At 39.9% G+C, this 18,024-nt stretch overlaps 1 protein-coding gene across 1 annotated transcript; it reads left to right on the top strand.

Moving 5' to 3' along the window:
- The first annotated feature begins 605 nt into the window (after positions 1-605).
- gad2 (glutamate decarboxylase 2) lies at positions 606-17,019 on the top strand. Its single transcript, XM_018700821.2, has 16 exons — positions 606-1,618; positions 1,930-1,992; positions 2,166-2,315; positions 3,003-3,236; positions 4,706-4,796; positions 5,633-5,745; positions 6,299-6,414; positions 6,849-6,928; positions 7,578-7,632; positions 7,819-7,935; positions 8,776-8,840; positions 8,946-9,024; positions 9,151-9,300; positions 9,537-9,644; positions 11,408-11,497; positions 13,238-17,019. The coding sequence occupies exons 1-16, from the start codon at positions 1,543-1,545 to the stop codon at positions 13,409-13,411; spliced, it is 1,761 nt and encodes a 586-aa protein (XP_018556337.1). The 5' UTR covers positions 606-1,542; the 3' UTR covers positions 13,412-17,019.
- The last annotated feature ends 1,005 nt before the right edge of the window (positions 17,020-18,024 follow it).

The following is an 18,024-nucleotide window of genomic DNA, read 5'->3' on the forward strand; positions in this document are numbered from 1 at the left end:
AAACTACATACACTACCAAATAAATCCTGAAATACACAGACAACACGGTGAGAGCAGCTGGGATGTGCTCTAGTTTTCCCATAATCCTGCAGGTATAGACAATAGAAGGGTTGATAATAGAAATAATACTAAGAAGGAACATCACTGCAACTATTCTTTTCAATATTACCAACATTTCTAAAATGTATTGGGTTAATATACAGGGTAAATATAAACCTACACTATAAGCTCATTACACTGTACTGTAACCCCTGTGGCTTTGCTGAAGGGGTCCGATTATTTTAATCATTCTTTTTTTGGCATTACATGGTTGTTGGTGATTGCCTCCATGAATCATAACAGATGTGGCTCAGTGTAGATTTGATGCCTGGAGGCGCCGTTTGCTCTCATTCATGGATAAAAAAAAACAGTGCAGTGGTCGACAGTGGTGGATTGTAATATCGTGATATGTAACTAGTAATATGTGGGATTAGGCTATGACACTATTTCGAGTTCTAGTTTCTTTCTTTTTCGTTTTCTTGCATTAGCCTATATACAAAATCTACACACCAGGGTCCATTAAGAAATTTGCTGATTTAAGGAGCATGGATGGAACACTTTTCTCAGTGAGGAAAAATACTTCTCCCTGAAACAAGTGAACTACAGTAAGTTTAAAAAGTACCGGGTGACAAAATACTTTTGAAGTAACGCGCCCCAACACTAAGAAGGAGAGAGGAGGGACCCATGCGCACTTTGCGCATCTGAAGTCCCCCTCTCCTCTCCGCCTCCACCTGAGGCGGGCAATTAGAGCAGCCGGTCACCAAGAAAAAATAGGTCTTTGCGATTGGCCGGGACAGATGAATTAGTTGGCATTCAGTGTCTGCATGGAGGGTAAGTTCAGCACGCAGAGGGGGACAAAGTGTTGGGATGTATACGGAGGAGTCACGACGCACGACGCAAACGCGGTTCGTCATGACCTGAAGTGAATCACGATGGGATTTCTTTAGTGACGTGAAAATTTAGGTTGGATGCAATTAGACATGGCTTACGTGCTGCATATTTACCAGCAGCTGTAGTTTTTATAGCTTCCTTTTAAAAAAACCCCCACCGTCTTTCATCACCTTGTTTTTTGAGCTTCTTGTTTATTTAGTTTTGAAAGGTGTTGGCATTTCACTGTAGATTTTTCTGCGCTCTGAACTTGCAATCTATTCTTTTTTCATGAAGTGCGGAGAGTGGCTGCGCTTTGCGTAGAAGCGCCAGTGAAGTCAAGTGTTTTGCGGATTTCTCCTGGAAGACGCTGCTTCGTGCTCCGTGCACCTGTGGACGCCTTTTTTGTAATCATTTTTTTTCCTTCCCCGCGTACACGAGCCATTTTTTTTTTTTTTTTACTTTTTAGGGGCTTTCCAGCAGCAGCATAAAGACGCGTCTGTCGGATGCACGGCTGGATTTCCAGAGGTCTGCTCAGATTCAGCACCACATCAGCTTTGAACAGCTCCCCGTCGACGCGTGTGGATGGGCTCTGTCGGTCTCCGTGTCTCCTGCAGCTCCTAACTACCGGCAACAATGGCATCACACGGTTTTTGGTCTCTCGGCGGAGATAATGCGGGGGCCAATACCGGGAGTCAGAGCCCCAGTACGCGTGAGTGGCTCTTTTTTGTGCGTGTGTGTGTCTTCTGATGGACCCGGGGCACAGCACTAATTCCAGCGCATTGTCTCAAACCCAGAGCCTGCGTTTGGTGCTCCGGCCACCAAAAACAGGCCTGCTGTATTTATTATGGTGCTTTTTCCTTTGTCGTTTCCCCCTGCAGGAGGCAAGAATATGATCTAAAGGGGGTTCTTTTATTCCCAAGTTGCATTGCGCTTTTTCTCTTTCTTTCTTTTTCCTTTTTTTGTCTTAAAGTTGGAGTGAAGCTGAAGCCTGCACACTGATTTATCCCTTCTCTCTTCCAGCCAGGGCTTGGTGCCAAGCGGCGGCCCAGAAATTATCCGGAGGAATTGGATCGAAATTATGTGGTACGTTGGGTCCACGGTGGAGGAGGGGGGTGGAGTGGAGGGGGGACGCTATTTGGGCGACGTGCTTGTTATTGTCAAGATTATATTTCCGGCCCGGCCTTGTCTACACAGTCATAAAAATATATACACATCTCCATTCTCCATTGATGTGTTTTTTCTGTGCTTTCGTAAAGCGCTGCTCAATGTCGGGGAAGTGGAGAAACCCGCCGAGCCCGGCGCCAAGCAGCCGCCACAGCAGACGGCAACTGCCGGCAACTGCGGCTGCAACAAATCCTGCAACTGCACCAAAGCTGCCGTAGCCTTCTCCGACCTCTATTCAACAGGTACAAAACCCACACAGTAAAAAAAAACACCTAGATTTTTAAACACTGATCTGCCTCTGCCTTTGAGTCAAAACACGGCCTGTTGTGGAAAAATTCAAGTTTAATGTTCTTCAATAAATGAAAAACATCTGGCAGATGCATTTTACGACTCTTCATTTTCACTAATATTGATTTTAAATGTAATTCTTCTAAGGTGACCCGCTTTATTCGTTCCCACTAGATATAAAATGCATACAAATGAAATGAAAACAACTCGTACAACATACTGTGCTTCTACATGGATGAAATGATTATATCTCCATGTCTAGATTTACTGTTTAAAAGATTCAGTGGTGTTATGTTGTTGTTAGGGTTTTTTTTGTTTTGTTTTGTTTTTTGCAGTGGTGGAGGTCACCTTCAGAATTTGATTTTTTGAGCCTCGCAGGGAAAAAACGTCCTTCACCCACCTGATCTGTTAAAATAATAAGAATATGATCTTGTCTTGTTCTGGTTGTTCATAGATGTGTGGGCCTGTAGGATCATTTCACAGCTAAATTCGACATGTGGTCTCATTTTAAAGGCCCTGTATGTGCATTTTAATGATGCATGAAAAGAGATTTTTACATGCCTATATAACATGAGCCCAAATCCAGAAATATAAATCACAAAATGTCTCCCCTGCTGATGTTTTTATTTTTTAATTCCCAGACCTGTTACCTGCCATGGACGGTGACACCAAGACAATGACCTTCCTGCAGGAAGTTGTGGATATTTTAATGGCCTACATCGTGGAGTCTTTCGACCGGGAAACGAAAGTGATTGATTTTCACTACCCCAACGAGCTGCTGCAGATGAACAACTGGGAGCTGCAGGACGAGCCCGCGACTCTGGATGATATCTTGATCAGTTGTCGCGCTACTCTGAAATACGCCATCAAGACAGGTAGGCCTAAATTTCGGATGGAAGCTAGATCTTTAAAGCCTAGGTTTTTCTTACCTGTAAAATCCACTAAAATATTTTTAGTTTTACATATCATATTCCCCCTTTGTAAAGCTGCATCTTTTAGGTAGACTAGGCCTAAAATCTGATGTGTGACATGAGTCTAAATATTAACAGCTACAGACTTAAAATCTTACTAAACCAAATAATAAAAAAGAATATGAATGACAATAACACAGAGGTGATATGAGGCCTAACAAGAAAATCCTATAATACCATAACAAATAATAAAATGTACATAAATTATGACAAAATCACTAATTAGCAAATTCTGAATTCACCATAAGTTATAACATAAGTTATATGAGTTAAGTCAATACTATAGACATTTTTACTGAGGGATTTTTACTGAGGAATATTCTCCTAACTATGCATATTGAAGACAGAATAAAACAAAGAAACTATCAGAAAATAATCTGCTTACAAAAGGAGGGAGGAAATGATAAATGATGCCTGTGCAAAGAAAGGGGGGGAAAATCCACCAGGAAGTTGTCCTCCTTTTCCTGCTCCTGACCATCAGACCGATAAATGCTGTGACGCAGTAAATCTGGTTCACCAAGTAGGAGATAATGAGCTAATAACCAGGCTTCACAGGCCAAGTCCATTATTCTCTTCCTGACTGACACATGCAGGAGGAAATTTACAGCAACAGCACAAGACAGACTAATACAAACAAATACATTTATCTTTTTGGGAACACTTTACTTCAACCACCCCTAATTTACCATTTATCATCAGTTTCTAAACAATAAATGGTTTGTAACACAGAGATATAAGGACATTTAAATGTTTATTAATATACAGTATTTACACCTTCCTCCTATGAAGATATATTCATCATTATTAACAGTGTTTTATTGCCAATTACAGGTGAAGTAGTACTTGAAATATAAACCCTTTTATCTGCATACACCCACATTAAGGTTTCTTAAATGTTTATATTCTGCTCCTACATGTTAAATGTGGGGGTAAAGTAAAATGTTATAGAATAAATGGGAAATTTAGGAGTGTCTAACTGAGGCAGCCATCATTGATCAGACTGACAATCACCTATTTTAGGAAGCACTTTAAAGATCCATAAAGAATCAATATCTAATTAATTTCAGAAGCTTCTCTGCTTGTGTTATAAAACAAATGTGAAAAAAAAACAACTTTGGCTGCTTACCCTCCACTAAATTCCTACATTACCCATGTCACACCAAATGTTTTCATTATTTCATAACTGATTCTAAAACGTCACTGCAGCTGCATTTCTAACCTTTAATTAAATCATTTGGAGGATGACAGTTTCTGTGCCTTTTTACACAAACTCAGCATAAACACACAAAAAAAAGTATTTAAATTTTCCTGAATTTTCCTGAACACCAGATAAATTAAACGCCCACACCCTTCCTTCCCCTCTCTTCATTCAGCCCACCCCAGGTACTTCAATCAGCTCTCCACAGGATTAGACATGGTTGGACTGGCAGCCGATTGGCTGACATCCACTGCTAACACCAATATGTAAGTATATGCTGCTGCTGCCTGCCTCATCATGATTTTAAATGGTGATAATGATAATGACAATGAATTCCATTTCCGGTCCAAGCGTGTGCACTCTGGGTCTGTCTGCACCGGCTGATAGCGCCTCTTTTTTTTCACTCAATCATGGCAAATGAAAAGGGTGAAATGAAAGGCAGACCCCCCTCCTTTCCTTTACTCCCCCCCACCACCTCTGCCTTTTATCCCTCCCCCTAACCTCAGATCCCCATGAGGATTCAAGGGGAGAAAATTAGCCCTGAAATTAAATTCAGACTAATCTGAAGCTAATTTCAGCGTGTGTTTTTGGGGTGATAAACTCAGCAAGCATCAGCCTTGGCAACTGTGAGACGCTGCATGTTGACACTTGGATTTTTTTACTGCGGCTAATACACCATGTACTAACGGAAAAAAAAAATTTCAGGAGGCACATATTGGAAATTAACTTTTTGAAGCAGCAAGGATGATGAGACGTCTGTACAACAGAGGGCATATTTGGGTGTATGAAATGAAGGATGTGGAAAAATTAATGTAAATTGTCAGAAAACAGTCATTAACTTGTATTATATTTTTGTGTGCATGCTGGTACATTTTTTTCAGAAGCGTCAGTGCCACTTCAGATCCTTTTGCCTCTCCAAGGATTCAATAAATCCACAATTTTAAACCAGAAAGTAGTGCCTACAACTCTAAATCTGTCCTGAAACACTCAAACTGCAGAAGGGAAAAAAATGTCCATTTACTAGCTATTTTTCGGTGATGAGTCATGGCGCATTTTTGTGTAACCAGCACCATGTGATGTTGTCCCCCCTTGTGTAATGCAGGTTCACCTATGAGGTGGCTCCTGTCTTCGTGCTGCTGGAATACGTCACTCTGAAGAAAATGAGGGAAATCATTGGCTGGCCAGATGGGCGAGGAGATGGCATTTTCTCTCCTGGTATGTATGTTTTTGTGTGTGAGGCGTCGCCAAATCCCACCGCCCACCCACCCCTCTGTTTCACTGCAAATGGAATGGCCTGTGTTAGTGTGAGAGTGTGTGTGTGTGCTGCAATGTGTCAATTTGCATTTTGATGATATAAATGGAACTCATTTCAAAGCCAATTAGCATAAAATAATTTTCTTTCTCCAACTTAAGCCCCCCACACCCTGTTGTCAAATCCCCCTCCATCTTTAATTTCTCCCATGCGTTTCTGGTTGTCATATGATGAGGAGCGATCATTGGAGAATTTAATGATTGGCTCTGACAATGTGGAAAGTAAGCAGTGATTTTTTTTTATTTTTGGATGGTGTGTTGTCTCCTGATATGTTGTAAACAAAAGATTTATGGTAGTTGTTGTTGTTTCTTAATTTTAAACTCTGCTACGCTCTGTGTCAGTTTAAAAACCCTGCGTCACTCCCATGAGACTTGCTGGTTAAAAGGCTGTGATGTGGGCTGACACTGAGTGAGTGACTGACCGGCCCTGAATCACTGAGCCCTGTCTGTCCTCTAGGTGGTGCTATTTCTAATATGTATGCCATGCTGCTGGCCCGTTTCAAGATGTTCCCTGAAGTGAAGGAGAAAGGAATGTCATCCGTTCCCAGACTGGTGGCCTTCACATCCGAACATGTAGGCATCTGTGTTCCAGTTCAGCTGATAAATGTCCTCACTGTGTTGTCAATATAGATCAAATAATGAACACTGATCACTATTTGAGCAGTTTCCTGAAATCAAATGTCAAAGATCTTCCTCTACAGTGTGAGAGTAACAGAAAATGGCCTGTACGTTAGCTGTGACTTTCACACCACCAGCTCTGATATAGAGCTGACATTTTGTGTATCAGACGCAGAAGGATGCAAGGTGACTGGTGTGTCTGTCACATTATATGTCACCTCTTTCATCTTAAAAGGACATTTGAAAAATGCTGTGGGCAAAAAAAAAAAAACTTTTCATTATCATCATTATTATGATATATTTCTCTCATTTTTTCCTTCCTGTGATCTTGTGTCTTTACAGATTTTTAAACATGATCTCTCTTTCATTTTTTTCCTTTTATCTTTCAGAGCCATTTTTCAATCAAAAAAGGTGCAGCAGCTCTTGGCATCGGGACTGAAAGTGTGATCTGCATCAAAGCGGATGAAAGGTAAAGTCAGGCTTTTTATCTGAGCCATTTAAATGAAATGTAAAATGTATGAATTCCAGTGGTGGAAGGTACATTTACTCCAGCACTGTACAGTTTTTAGGTACTTTACTTTAATATTTCCATTTGTTGCTGTGTTGTGCTTCAGTAAACCAGTGGTTTCCAGCCTTTTTAAATTGTAACCCCTTACATAAAAAGTAGTGTCTATTTTTAGGTCTTCTGCCAATTTTCAGATGTCAAACCCAAAGAAATAAAAATTGTTTAATGTTTCACAACAGTGGAGACTTGATAAAAGTCCAAAAATGAAAACAGATTTGTGTATTCCACAGAACTTTGCAGGGACACTAGGTTGGGACAATAAAATAGTCGAAACTTGAGCAGCTACAGCACTAAAATAGCTAACAATCTTTTAATGCCATATGTAATAATATATATCACTCACTGGGGCTATTTTTTCCAGAATGATTACTTTAACCTGGCACATTTTGCCCATAATACCTCTGGACTTTTACTTAAGCAGGACTTTTACTCCTAATGGAGATTTATACGTTGTTGTTTTGGCATTTTTACTTTAATAAAGCATCTTCTTCCACCACTGATGAATTCACAAACAACTGGCAAAGCAGCTAAAGATTGATTTTCATTTATACAGCGGTAAACTGGTCCCCGCTGACCTTGAGAGGAGAATACTGGAGGCGAAACAGAAGGTAATGTGATCCACATTTATAACACTGCTATAAGACAGATATTACTTCATACAGCACTGATTTTTATGGTATTCAGTGGACTGAAACCACAGTGATGATGAGGGGATTGGGAGACATATGGGCATTGTTATAACTGCATCAGTAGATACTTTATGTGCAGTCATTTTTTTATTTGTGCTCATGCAGGGGTTTGTACCTTTCTTTGTGAGTGCGACTGCTGGAACAACAGTATACGGAGCCTTTGACCCTCTCATCGCTATTTCTGACATCTGCAAAAAGTACAACATCTGGATGCATGTGGATGTGAGTAAAATTGAAACACTGAAAACCTTAGCGTATGGGCAGAAATCTACATAAACATTTCCTGTTGCCTGCTTTAAAAGGCTACCATCACATATGCACAGTATCTCACCACAGGAGGGATTTTACTGAAGGCGTACACAGAAATACAGAGCTCACCAGTGAGTTTGACAAATCTATTATGTCTGTCTTGCCTCTAACTGCTTTCAGTTGACCCAGATAGGAGCTAGCCATTTCCTATCTAACACTGGAGATTAGGAAAACTGGAACAGAGGCTGTAAATCATCTCCTCCCCTGACTTTGCCATCATGGCCTCTCTCACTGAAGGAGCTCTATCTATTAATGAAGGTGATTTAGTCCTGACAGGGGGACACATCTATTAAGAGACATAGATGGCCTTGTCTATCATTCCTCAACTAGCTCAGATGGGGGAAAAACACATCCTGCTTTTAGAGTATTTGTGGTACCAGCTGCTTTTGTTGATATGTGTATTTTGTGGCCTTTTTAACTGTAAGTAGGAAACATTACGAGGGTAGCAAATCCAGAAATGCAAACTGTTAACATTTGGACTTCTATTCCTATTCTGACATTTATCTTCTTCTGCTGAAGTTAGCATGCTAACCAGCTAGCCCTTGCCCAGCCAGCCTGTCTCTTTACTTTCCAATAGCAACTCACTGTAGCATCCAGACTGCCCTGAGCAGAGGGCATATTCTAACCTCTTGTGTTGTAAACACAATGATAGCTTAAGTTCTTGGCAATTGACCATCACCACAACCAAATAGCCTTTTTAAGTTGAATTTGCAGTATGACATGTATGATTAATCTGTCTGTTTGTCCTGTTAGGGTGCATGGGGAGGAAGTCTCCTTATGTCCAGGAGGCACAGATGGAAGCTGGATGGAGTTGAGAGGCAAGTAGCTTTTTTTCTTTGTAGTCTCAAACTGGTGAGCGAAAGAAGCTAATGAGGTTTTGAAATATGATGCATGATGGCTGTTTGTTTTTTTATTAACTGCAGAGCCAATTCAGTTACATGGAACCCGCACAAAATGATGTCAGTCCCTCTGCAGTGTTCTGCCCTGCTGGTCAGAGAGGAGGTTAGGCCACATCCCATTGAACAACATTCCTAATCACATACAGTGCATGTGTCCTGTTGTTTCATTGAGTTAATTACTGCCTTGTTATTACAGCTCTAAGCATTCTGAATCTCATCCCTTGAACAGGGTTTGATGCAGAACTGCAACCAGATGCACGCCTGCTACTTGTTCCAGCAGGACAAACACTACGACCTCTCCTACGACACCGGAGACAAAGCGCTACAGTGCGGACGCCATGTGGACATCTTCAAGCTGTGGCTCATGTGGAGAGCCAAGGTAGGGAAAAGCTAACATGAGGATCTGCTGCCTTAACCAAAGACTGTTCTTTCTTTAACTTAGCTCTATAAGGTTCTAAAAACAAGTTCCCAGTATTATAAAGTCTATCAAAACCACTCAGAATGAATATAGATCCTTAGACTTTTCCCATATTCCTTTGGTTTAACAATATAATTGCAGTATTTATTAGGATTCAAACAAAAAGATTTTACAGATGTGAATAATTTCTTTGACAGGGCACCATTGGGTTCGAGGCTCAGATTGACAAGTGTCTGGAGCTGTCGGAGTACCTCTACAACAAGATCAAAGACAGAGAAGGATACGAGATGGTCTTTGATGGAAAAGTAAGTCTTCACATCTAACTTTCTCTCTCTCTGCAAGGACTTTTCAACCACAGCCACATAATTGGAGAAAAGTAGCCAGCATTAGTCCATGTTGCTCCTTTCACTTCACTGTGTTCAGTGTCATTAGGGGTGACTTGATTGGCACACAGTGTGCTCTTTCTTTGTGTTGGATGAATGCCATTTTTACCTCTAGCTGCCAGTATAATGTGCTGCTATTATGTTTAATGAATAGCATAACTGCCTGTAATTGCTCATCTGCATATGAATAGCATGGTGTCTGAAATATCCTCTACCAAGCAGCACTACAACAACAAAAACATATGCGGGTATGACGGGGTTATTAAGCTAAAAACTCTTCTATAAAAGGAGTGCTTGGACACCCAGAGTCATTTGTATAGTGAACACTCTAATGTTTCATGGCTTATTGTTTTCCTGCTGAGCTACAAAAGGCTAAGAGCATCATAACCCAGAGGGTGATGGGGAAAAACGCCAAATCCTCTGGGCAACAGCCCAGGTGTTCCCTTGTCTGTGCCTCCCATTAAGCCTTTACATCAATCTGATGTTGAATATACTACCACTAAACCAGCCCGGCTGTATAAATGAGGCTGGTGTGCATGGCTAGTCAGCTGTTGGTAATGAATGCTTTTCCACTGGCAGACAGGCAGGTGGCTCCAGCGTGGCTGCAGATGCCAAAAAATAGAGCTGTGAGGTGCTTTCAGACACAGAGTGTATCTGAGAAAGATGGCAGGCTACCTGTCTGATGCTGGGAACACCTAATGGATTTTCTTTTTTGAGATGTGATCTGCCATTTTCAATCAAAACCTGGCCTGGCTTGGTGAAATGGATGAGCTTTTCGATTTGGAGGAATCTGTAGGATTTCAGGCAAGGATGGCCTTAAATGTATTTACATTACTTGGCTGTATATACTGTGTATGTATGCATATGTATAAGCATATATACTCTATATGTAATATGTGTTTTCAGTGTGTTGTGTGCATAGGGGCACATTGGGCTGTATATTGATTTATTTTACAATAGATGTAATGTGCGCAAAGTCATTAAAATCAATTAGATTGATGCTCATATTAAATGACTTTCACCTTCTCTTATGGATTACATCAGAAAACCACTCTTCACATGTTAAAAATTTACATTTACTTTCCTGCTAATATTGTCGGTTTTTAATTACAGTGTGCTTAAAAACATTAAACATTAAAGCCAGTCTGTATAGACAGTTTGTGTGTTTGTGAGAGCATCTCCTAAATTATTCTGGCTTCAACCAGCATGACTACTAAATGATGCTGATGTGAGCAGTGAGCCTTAATCAAAACATTACAGCTGTAGGCTGTAGAACCAAAACAAATCAGTTAAAAGTCGCTTCATAAAACTCGTAAACTCGTAAAAAGAGTTGGATGATAATTGTTTCTGTTTGTTACTATGAGTGACCCCTTTCACATTGCACATAGTCATTTGATCCATTTTAACTACAAAAATATTGAGTAAAGCAGCTTTAAACATACAATTAATATTGTTTAATTACAGTGTGCTTGAAATCAGTTCCGTTGATTATACTACTACCACAGGGGGGCACCACAGCACTGCACATAGTGGCATTAATTTTACGAAGTCATCCCATCATGATACGAATTCACTTTAAGTCTGTAACATTAAATTATTTCCCAGCCCTACGTGTGCACATTTTTGCTTTTGTGTCACCCGGCAGTTTATTCCTCTCATCTCTTGTTGCCTGTGTGTTCCTACAGCCTCAGCACACCAATGTCTGCTTCTGGTACCTCCCTCCTGGGATCCGCTACATGGAGGACAAAGAGGAGAGAAAGAAACACTTGCACAAGGTGGGTGAGCAGAGATAAGACGCCTTGCTGCAGTATCTACCAAAAACACCTTTCATTGCACCTTTCATGTGCCTTACAAGCCTTTCGATCCTTTTCCAGCTTGACCATTACATGTCGTCCTCATTAGGGACTACACAGACATTCACTTAGACTCAGGATTTAAAGAATACTTAGTGCCCATGAGAAATGGTTTGTAAATTGTGACTTGTCTTAAAATAGGATATGCTGTCACAGAGGAGGGATATCACGTGCCTTAGACGGACTTAGACGGAGTGAAGCTATTCAGTCTGTTAAAGTGACGGACATTCAGAGAGGCCCACAACAGCATGGGCCCACTAATTGACAATTAGGACAAACAGATGGTGTACGTGCCAGCCATACAAAGAGCTCCCCCTTCTCTGTTTTTCCCTGCAAAACCATCAACCATAAATCGTTACCATCTTTGTCATAATTCATCAGATGGAGAGGTTTCCTTTTGTTTTGCAGAGTGTGATTGAAAGAGCTCTGCAGTCATGCTTCACTGGCCTGAGTGCTCGGCCAGCTTGCTCTTTTCCACGCATTCTGACATTGAGATTGAGGGATGATGCAATTTTGCCCTATTAGCACTTTGAGGGGGAAAACATCTGAACTGAAGGAACTTTCCTCGATTTCCACTTGCCTTAATGACTATTTTGAAAGGACGGAAAGAACTGGAAAATTGTCAGAAAGACTGATTTGACAGGAAATCTGCAGCTGCTGATTGATTATTTTGTAGAAACGGCAGGCCTGCCAGCTACAGCAGGACACCTGCAAGAGATTTAGAAGAAATGACTGATTATGTGATGAGAACTATAGGGCACTAGCCACAGCACTGCTGCATCTATATAAGTCTCTATACAGGACTAACTACTCCAGCTGACTGTGATTGTACAATTGAAACAGAAACCAACTTCTATTCCTTGAGGAGTTTTCAAAGTTTCTGCTAGTTTTTCAACTTAATACTCCAAGATTTATTAACATTCTTAGCAGATTATGCTGGACCTTGAGGTTATTTGAGTCACAGTTAAGTTAAGCCCTTAAGTCAAAGCTGCAGTGAAGTGTCTTCTTAAGTTAGTCTTGAGTTGAATTTATGTGCATATGCTAAAGTTGATTATGGGTCACAATACTGCACCAAGTATGGTAATTTCTCATTTTTACAGATCCTACAGCACTCACAAAACTGACATACAGTCATCCAGAAAGGATATTTCAGAGACACTTATTTTGAAATGTTTTTCCACGGTAAGATGTCTTAATAGATTAGTGTTGGTGAAAACAAGAGTTTCCAACTTGTAATTGAATCTGCCACAGCTCATCACAGCACAGAATCCACACCGCCATCAAGCTGAGCACAAAATAAATGACTGTCGCTGCTTTACTCCCTGAAGATAACCTCTCAACTTGGCAGCAGCGGCAGTCAGGACTGTGTGTACCCGGCTGGCGTCAGATTTAGTTGTCAGCCTGGTAGATAATGGACTACAAGGGACCAGTTTGGAGTAATCTGAGGGGAAGATGTGATGTGTGTAGTTGCTGAAAAAGAAAACAAAAAAGGAAGTAATACACTGAAAAAATGAACAAAGTGAAATGGGATTTGAGGAGACAAAACGTGCAATATGGCTGGTCATCAGTAGTCAGTCGATCACAACAAATATACGTGGGGAATTACATGATCTGATTTTCTGAAGGAACATTAACTCATGCTGAATGTATTGGATCTCTCAGGTGGCCCCAGTGATCAAAGCCAGGATGATGGAGTACGGGACGACCATGGTCAGCTACCAACCACAAGGGGACAAGGTCAACTTTTTCCGCATGGTGATCTCGAATCCCGCTGCTACGTTCGAGGACATCGACTTTCTTATTGAGGAGATTGAACGACTGGGCCAAGATCTATAAGACTCGTCTCACCAAGTCCTCCTGTACTTTTCCCCTTGACGGATGAATTGTTTGTCGTGAATGTACTGGTAAACCTTATTTTCTTTTCTCTCTCTTTCCTCCAAAGTCACATATTTAAGAGTATATTTGAGAAAAAAGATCTACAGATATATCCATATATTATGTATTGTAGCTTTGCTGTGGACTGACTTGGTCCAAAGCTATGTAAAAGTGCTTCTGTCTGCTTTTCCTATAGTGTAGTAGATCCCAGAGTAGTGTAAGTGATGTAACTTTATATGTACTTTTTGTGATATGAAATGCTTGTGCAATAGGTCGATGAGGGAAGAGTTTATTTTTGAATCATTTCTCATTTGCCGAGTATGTTGTTAAGTGCCAAACGTGGTTGTGTTCTATTGTAACTTTAAATTTTAAACTTCTGGTTTAAAACTAAAAAACAAAAGCACTTCACCTTACCTCAGCTTAATCAACTGCCTTTACATCTGCACATAGTCCTTCAAGCAGTGATTCTGGACAAATTCTCTTGGCTGGTGATGTATAGCATATAGTATACCAGCACATGTTCAAAAACTATCCCAACCAGAGTTCCTGTTTTATGGATTTGAAAATATTTACAAGAAAAGAAAGCAAGAAAAAGATTTCTATTGAACACAACAGCAAAGTCAATTCAAAGCATTTATGAGAGCATGTTGGTCCATCAGACATTACCATGGGCTTTGACAGTTTGACAGGCTTGTTAAGTCTATTTTGTTTGTTGTCAAATGGACACCATTTCCAACCTGGCTGTATATTTAGCTGTGCTGAGTGTGCTTTACATGTCATAATGATCCAAAATCAATGCTTCAGAGATGATGTTAAGTTATAATCCTCAAGATTTTCTTCATTTCAACCTCCATTTGTACTACAAGTAATGTCCATTGCCTCTGTAATTGCCTCTCTTAATATTAGTTTCAATTGCAGGATGGTGGAGTCCGCCTTTCCCACTCAGAATTAAAGGTATGTTTGCTGCCCCCAGCGGTCAATTCATGTAACTTCTGAACTGTTTTTAGGCTAGTGGACGTCACTTGACCTGCAGTACTGACAGTGGCCACTACTCCAAAATGGCCTCGGAGCCTAGCTTTGTTCCTGGGGGCTTGGTATTTTCAAATGAGATCTTTGACTTCTATTATTAAAATGCACTTGCTGTAACCATCAGTAACCACAGCCGTCTCCAAATCCACCAGGACTTAAATCTTAAGGATTATAACTTTACATTTGCAAACCTCTCATCTGTAGTACATAATTAAAGAGGTTTTTTGGCAGTCGTGTTTTTGGATAAGCACTTACTAAAAGACTGAGGATCTTGAGAAACTGGGAACGGTGTAATAATTGTTTTGTTTGGATATAGGAACTTCACCAGATTTGCAGCTACTGTATACCTGACATCACTTGCACTAGATCATCGGTGGAGGAGAGGCGTCCCTTAGCATTGCAACTGAGATTTCTTCTTTATTCATTCACAAGCAATATTCGAGTATGGGTCCAATCTATATGCCCTGCAAAACATCAAGAGAAGTGAATTCAAGTGTTCAATAGTTGAAGATAATCAAGTCTCCAGACCAAATGCACCATAGTTAGTGACAAATAAGCTAAAAACATGCTTACTGTAGGCGAGTTAGTTGATGGAATGTGAACCCTGAATTAACAAGCAGAGGTTCTGTAGCATTTTCATTAGAACAAGTTAGAAAAGCACAATTTGCTCAACATGGTCGGTCAGTGTACAATCACTTTTGATCATAGATTGTAAATAGTATTTCAAGATGTCCTAAGTACATATCTTTGTGTATACATATGTGTATATAAGACATATAATCAGAGACTATTTGTGAGGTAAAGTTATTCATATTTTCTCTATCTCCAATATAGATTACTTGTATTTTCATCCTGTTAGTCCAAAAGGCTTTTTTTTTTTTTTTTTTTTTTTTGCTGTGTGTATGTACGTATGTATGTATGTATGTCACTTACTTGATTTGGTTTGTGACTCTTCTAGCTATTTCAAAGAAAATGCTTTTCAGGGACTGGCTTTAAAGAAATTGACAGATTTCACCTTGAAATACTTTTGAGTCTTACTCAGAGATGAACAGCAAGACTCTGGTGTTTTGGATTTTAAATGAATATGCAAAGCCATTTTGACTCTGAAGCTCCTGTGTTTTTGTTTTTGTTTTTTTTTGTGCACAAGTGATACTTGACGGTATGTGCCAACGTGTACCTTAGTGTGTTTGTAACTGTGTTGCCTTAGTATGAATTTGCCAGTATTGTCTAGTTTTCCTCCAAAGAGGAGGTTGTGCACTTTAGAGTATACACATGACCTAATAACGTGCAATGTCCAATGGTTGTTCATAAGTTGATGTTAAAAAAAATTCTACTCAAAAAATGTAACTTAAGCTCTTTGGTCTGAATGTGTCATGAATCAAGGGTCTGTTAGAGTATGAAAGCATTTAATTTTTGCTGTTAATATAAAGATTCTTGTTTAACTGTCTGTTTAACCCATCCCAACAGAGAGTGGCCTAAAAATTTATTGGTCCTATTGCTTTTTCTTTTCCTAAATAAAATTGGCGTACACACTGTGACACAGACAACATCAGATTTATTAACAGCGACAAAGGAATCTCACTGTGGTAGTCTTGGAAAGCCAGGCATTTTGTATCTCTTGCTGCTGCTGCTAGACTTGCTTCCTTTGCACGTGCATGCAATGCCTTGCCTATCCAGCTTGTTTGATATACAGTCTCCTATATCTATTTATATATACTATATATACATATATACAGTATGTGTAGCACCTGTAATTAGCTTTAGTGTCCAATGTATAGCTTAGCCTGTAGATTAGTGCACTGTCGCTCTAGCCTTTACATGTGATCTCTGTGTCTTGGGCTTCCTGTAAAGTTTCTCCGTGCTGCAAGCATGCTAACCTCGCCTAGCACTGTATACCTCTCCGCGCTTGATCTGACTATCTCTATCCTCTGTCTTTCTCTTCTGCTTGAAGACTGTCGCTGCTCAGAACGTAGAGTATTATATCTATATGTGTAGTCCCTCAGCATGTCTCTCTGAAAGCTCTTCTCTGCTCTGCACCTGTATGACCTTTTCTCTCTTTCTCTTCCGCTTCTCGCCCTCTGGTAGCAGTGACAATGTATCCTTGCGCTTTCCTCTTCAACGTTTCTTGGCTACCTGCTGTCGTTCTGTTTGTGTGTCTGAGACGGTATGTTGACTTGTGTCATGGTGCCATAACGTCACTGTTTTTCACTTACTTTAACCAAGGCCCTTGACTCTATGGGATGTATGAGAAAGAGAATTGGGTTTGATTGTCCAAAAACTTGTCTAATGCAGGTGTTGTTAGCCTTTAACACAAAAATAAAGAAAAAATGTACCCTGGTTTCTTGCTTACAGGAAATATTGTTTGTTTATGAGAACAATTAAAACCCCTAGTACTCAGAGTGCAGTTAATTTTCACTGAATATGGTGCAATTTTGAATCATATATTCTGCAAACTGCTGTGCTAGCTTCTCTCAAACATTCATTTGTCCTGAACTATATGTTACTCTTGGGAAAATAGAAATAAATATTGTCAAAGCGAAGATTATTTGACTCTGTACCTTCTTCTTTTTGCTCTCAAACACATTTAGAGGCACTTTGGTATGTTTCACATAGTGGCCTAAAAAACACACATTTTTGTCTCTCATTAGACAAAGCACAGTGTTACGTGAACAGGAAAAGTTTAAACTGTTACATAACAAGTCCTTGAACAGCAAAAGTGGGACATGAAAGTGGCACTTTGAGAGCACACTACAAGGTAAGGACATTATCAGTGGTGCCAACACTGCATTGTTCATATTTATGTAATATTTTCTGACCCCCTAGGATCATTGTTTAGTACCTCTTCAGTTTCAAATGTAAAACCCTGTGAAGTGCATCCAAAGTGGGCTCAGGAAATATAGTTGGTGTGTAATTATGCAAACTAATTTCATAAGTCTGTACTTAATAAGATGGTCTCACAGTACAACAAAGATGTATCACCTGTCTTCAACACAGTCTCACAAATAATTAAATAATAAAAGTATAAGCTTCTCACATGTAAAAGATGCCTTCTGTGCCACTCCAGTGGAAAATGTGATATATGTACATATACTAACAGCTTCACTGGTAGGTTACTAACTTCTCTCTAGATGGCACTGCTACCTTACAATTTTGTAATGAAAGCGTGTATTTTTACCCTGCCTGAAAATAGGCACACTCTACAAATGTGGCTGGACTTTTTTGGCAAATAAAAATTATTTTCCATTATTGTCTCAATGAGTTGTTATTTTTACATTTTCCCCCTTAATCATTACTGATTACAACATCCTTTTAAGTCCAAGTCAAGGAAGAAAAGATGAAAAAAGACATCCCAAACTATGTGAAAGGTTCCCAGATGGTTTACCTCATCTTTCTCACTCATACACATACAGTAGATAAAGCGGAAACTATCACATGCGAATAACCACCATCTCACTGACAGGGACTTGACCTATGACTAGGCAGAGAATTGCCACATTTATTTCTGTAAGTGACATGAAGGTCCAGATAAGGAAGTGAAATGTGTG

The sequence above is a fragment of the Lates calcarifer genome, linkage group LG24, assembly GCF_001640805.2.
Source record: "Lates calcarifer isolate ASB-BC8 linkage group LG24, TLL_Latcal_v3, whole genome shotgun sequence".
Lineage (NCBI taxonomy): Eukaryota > Metazoa > Chordata > Actinopteri > Centropomidae > Lates > Lates calcarifer.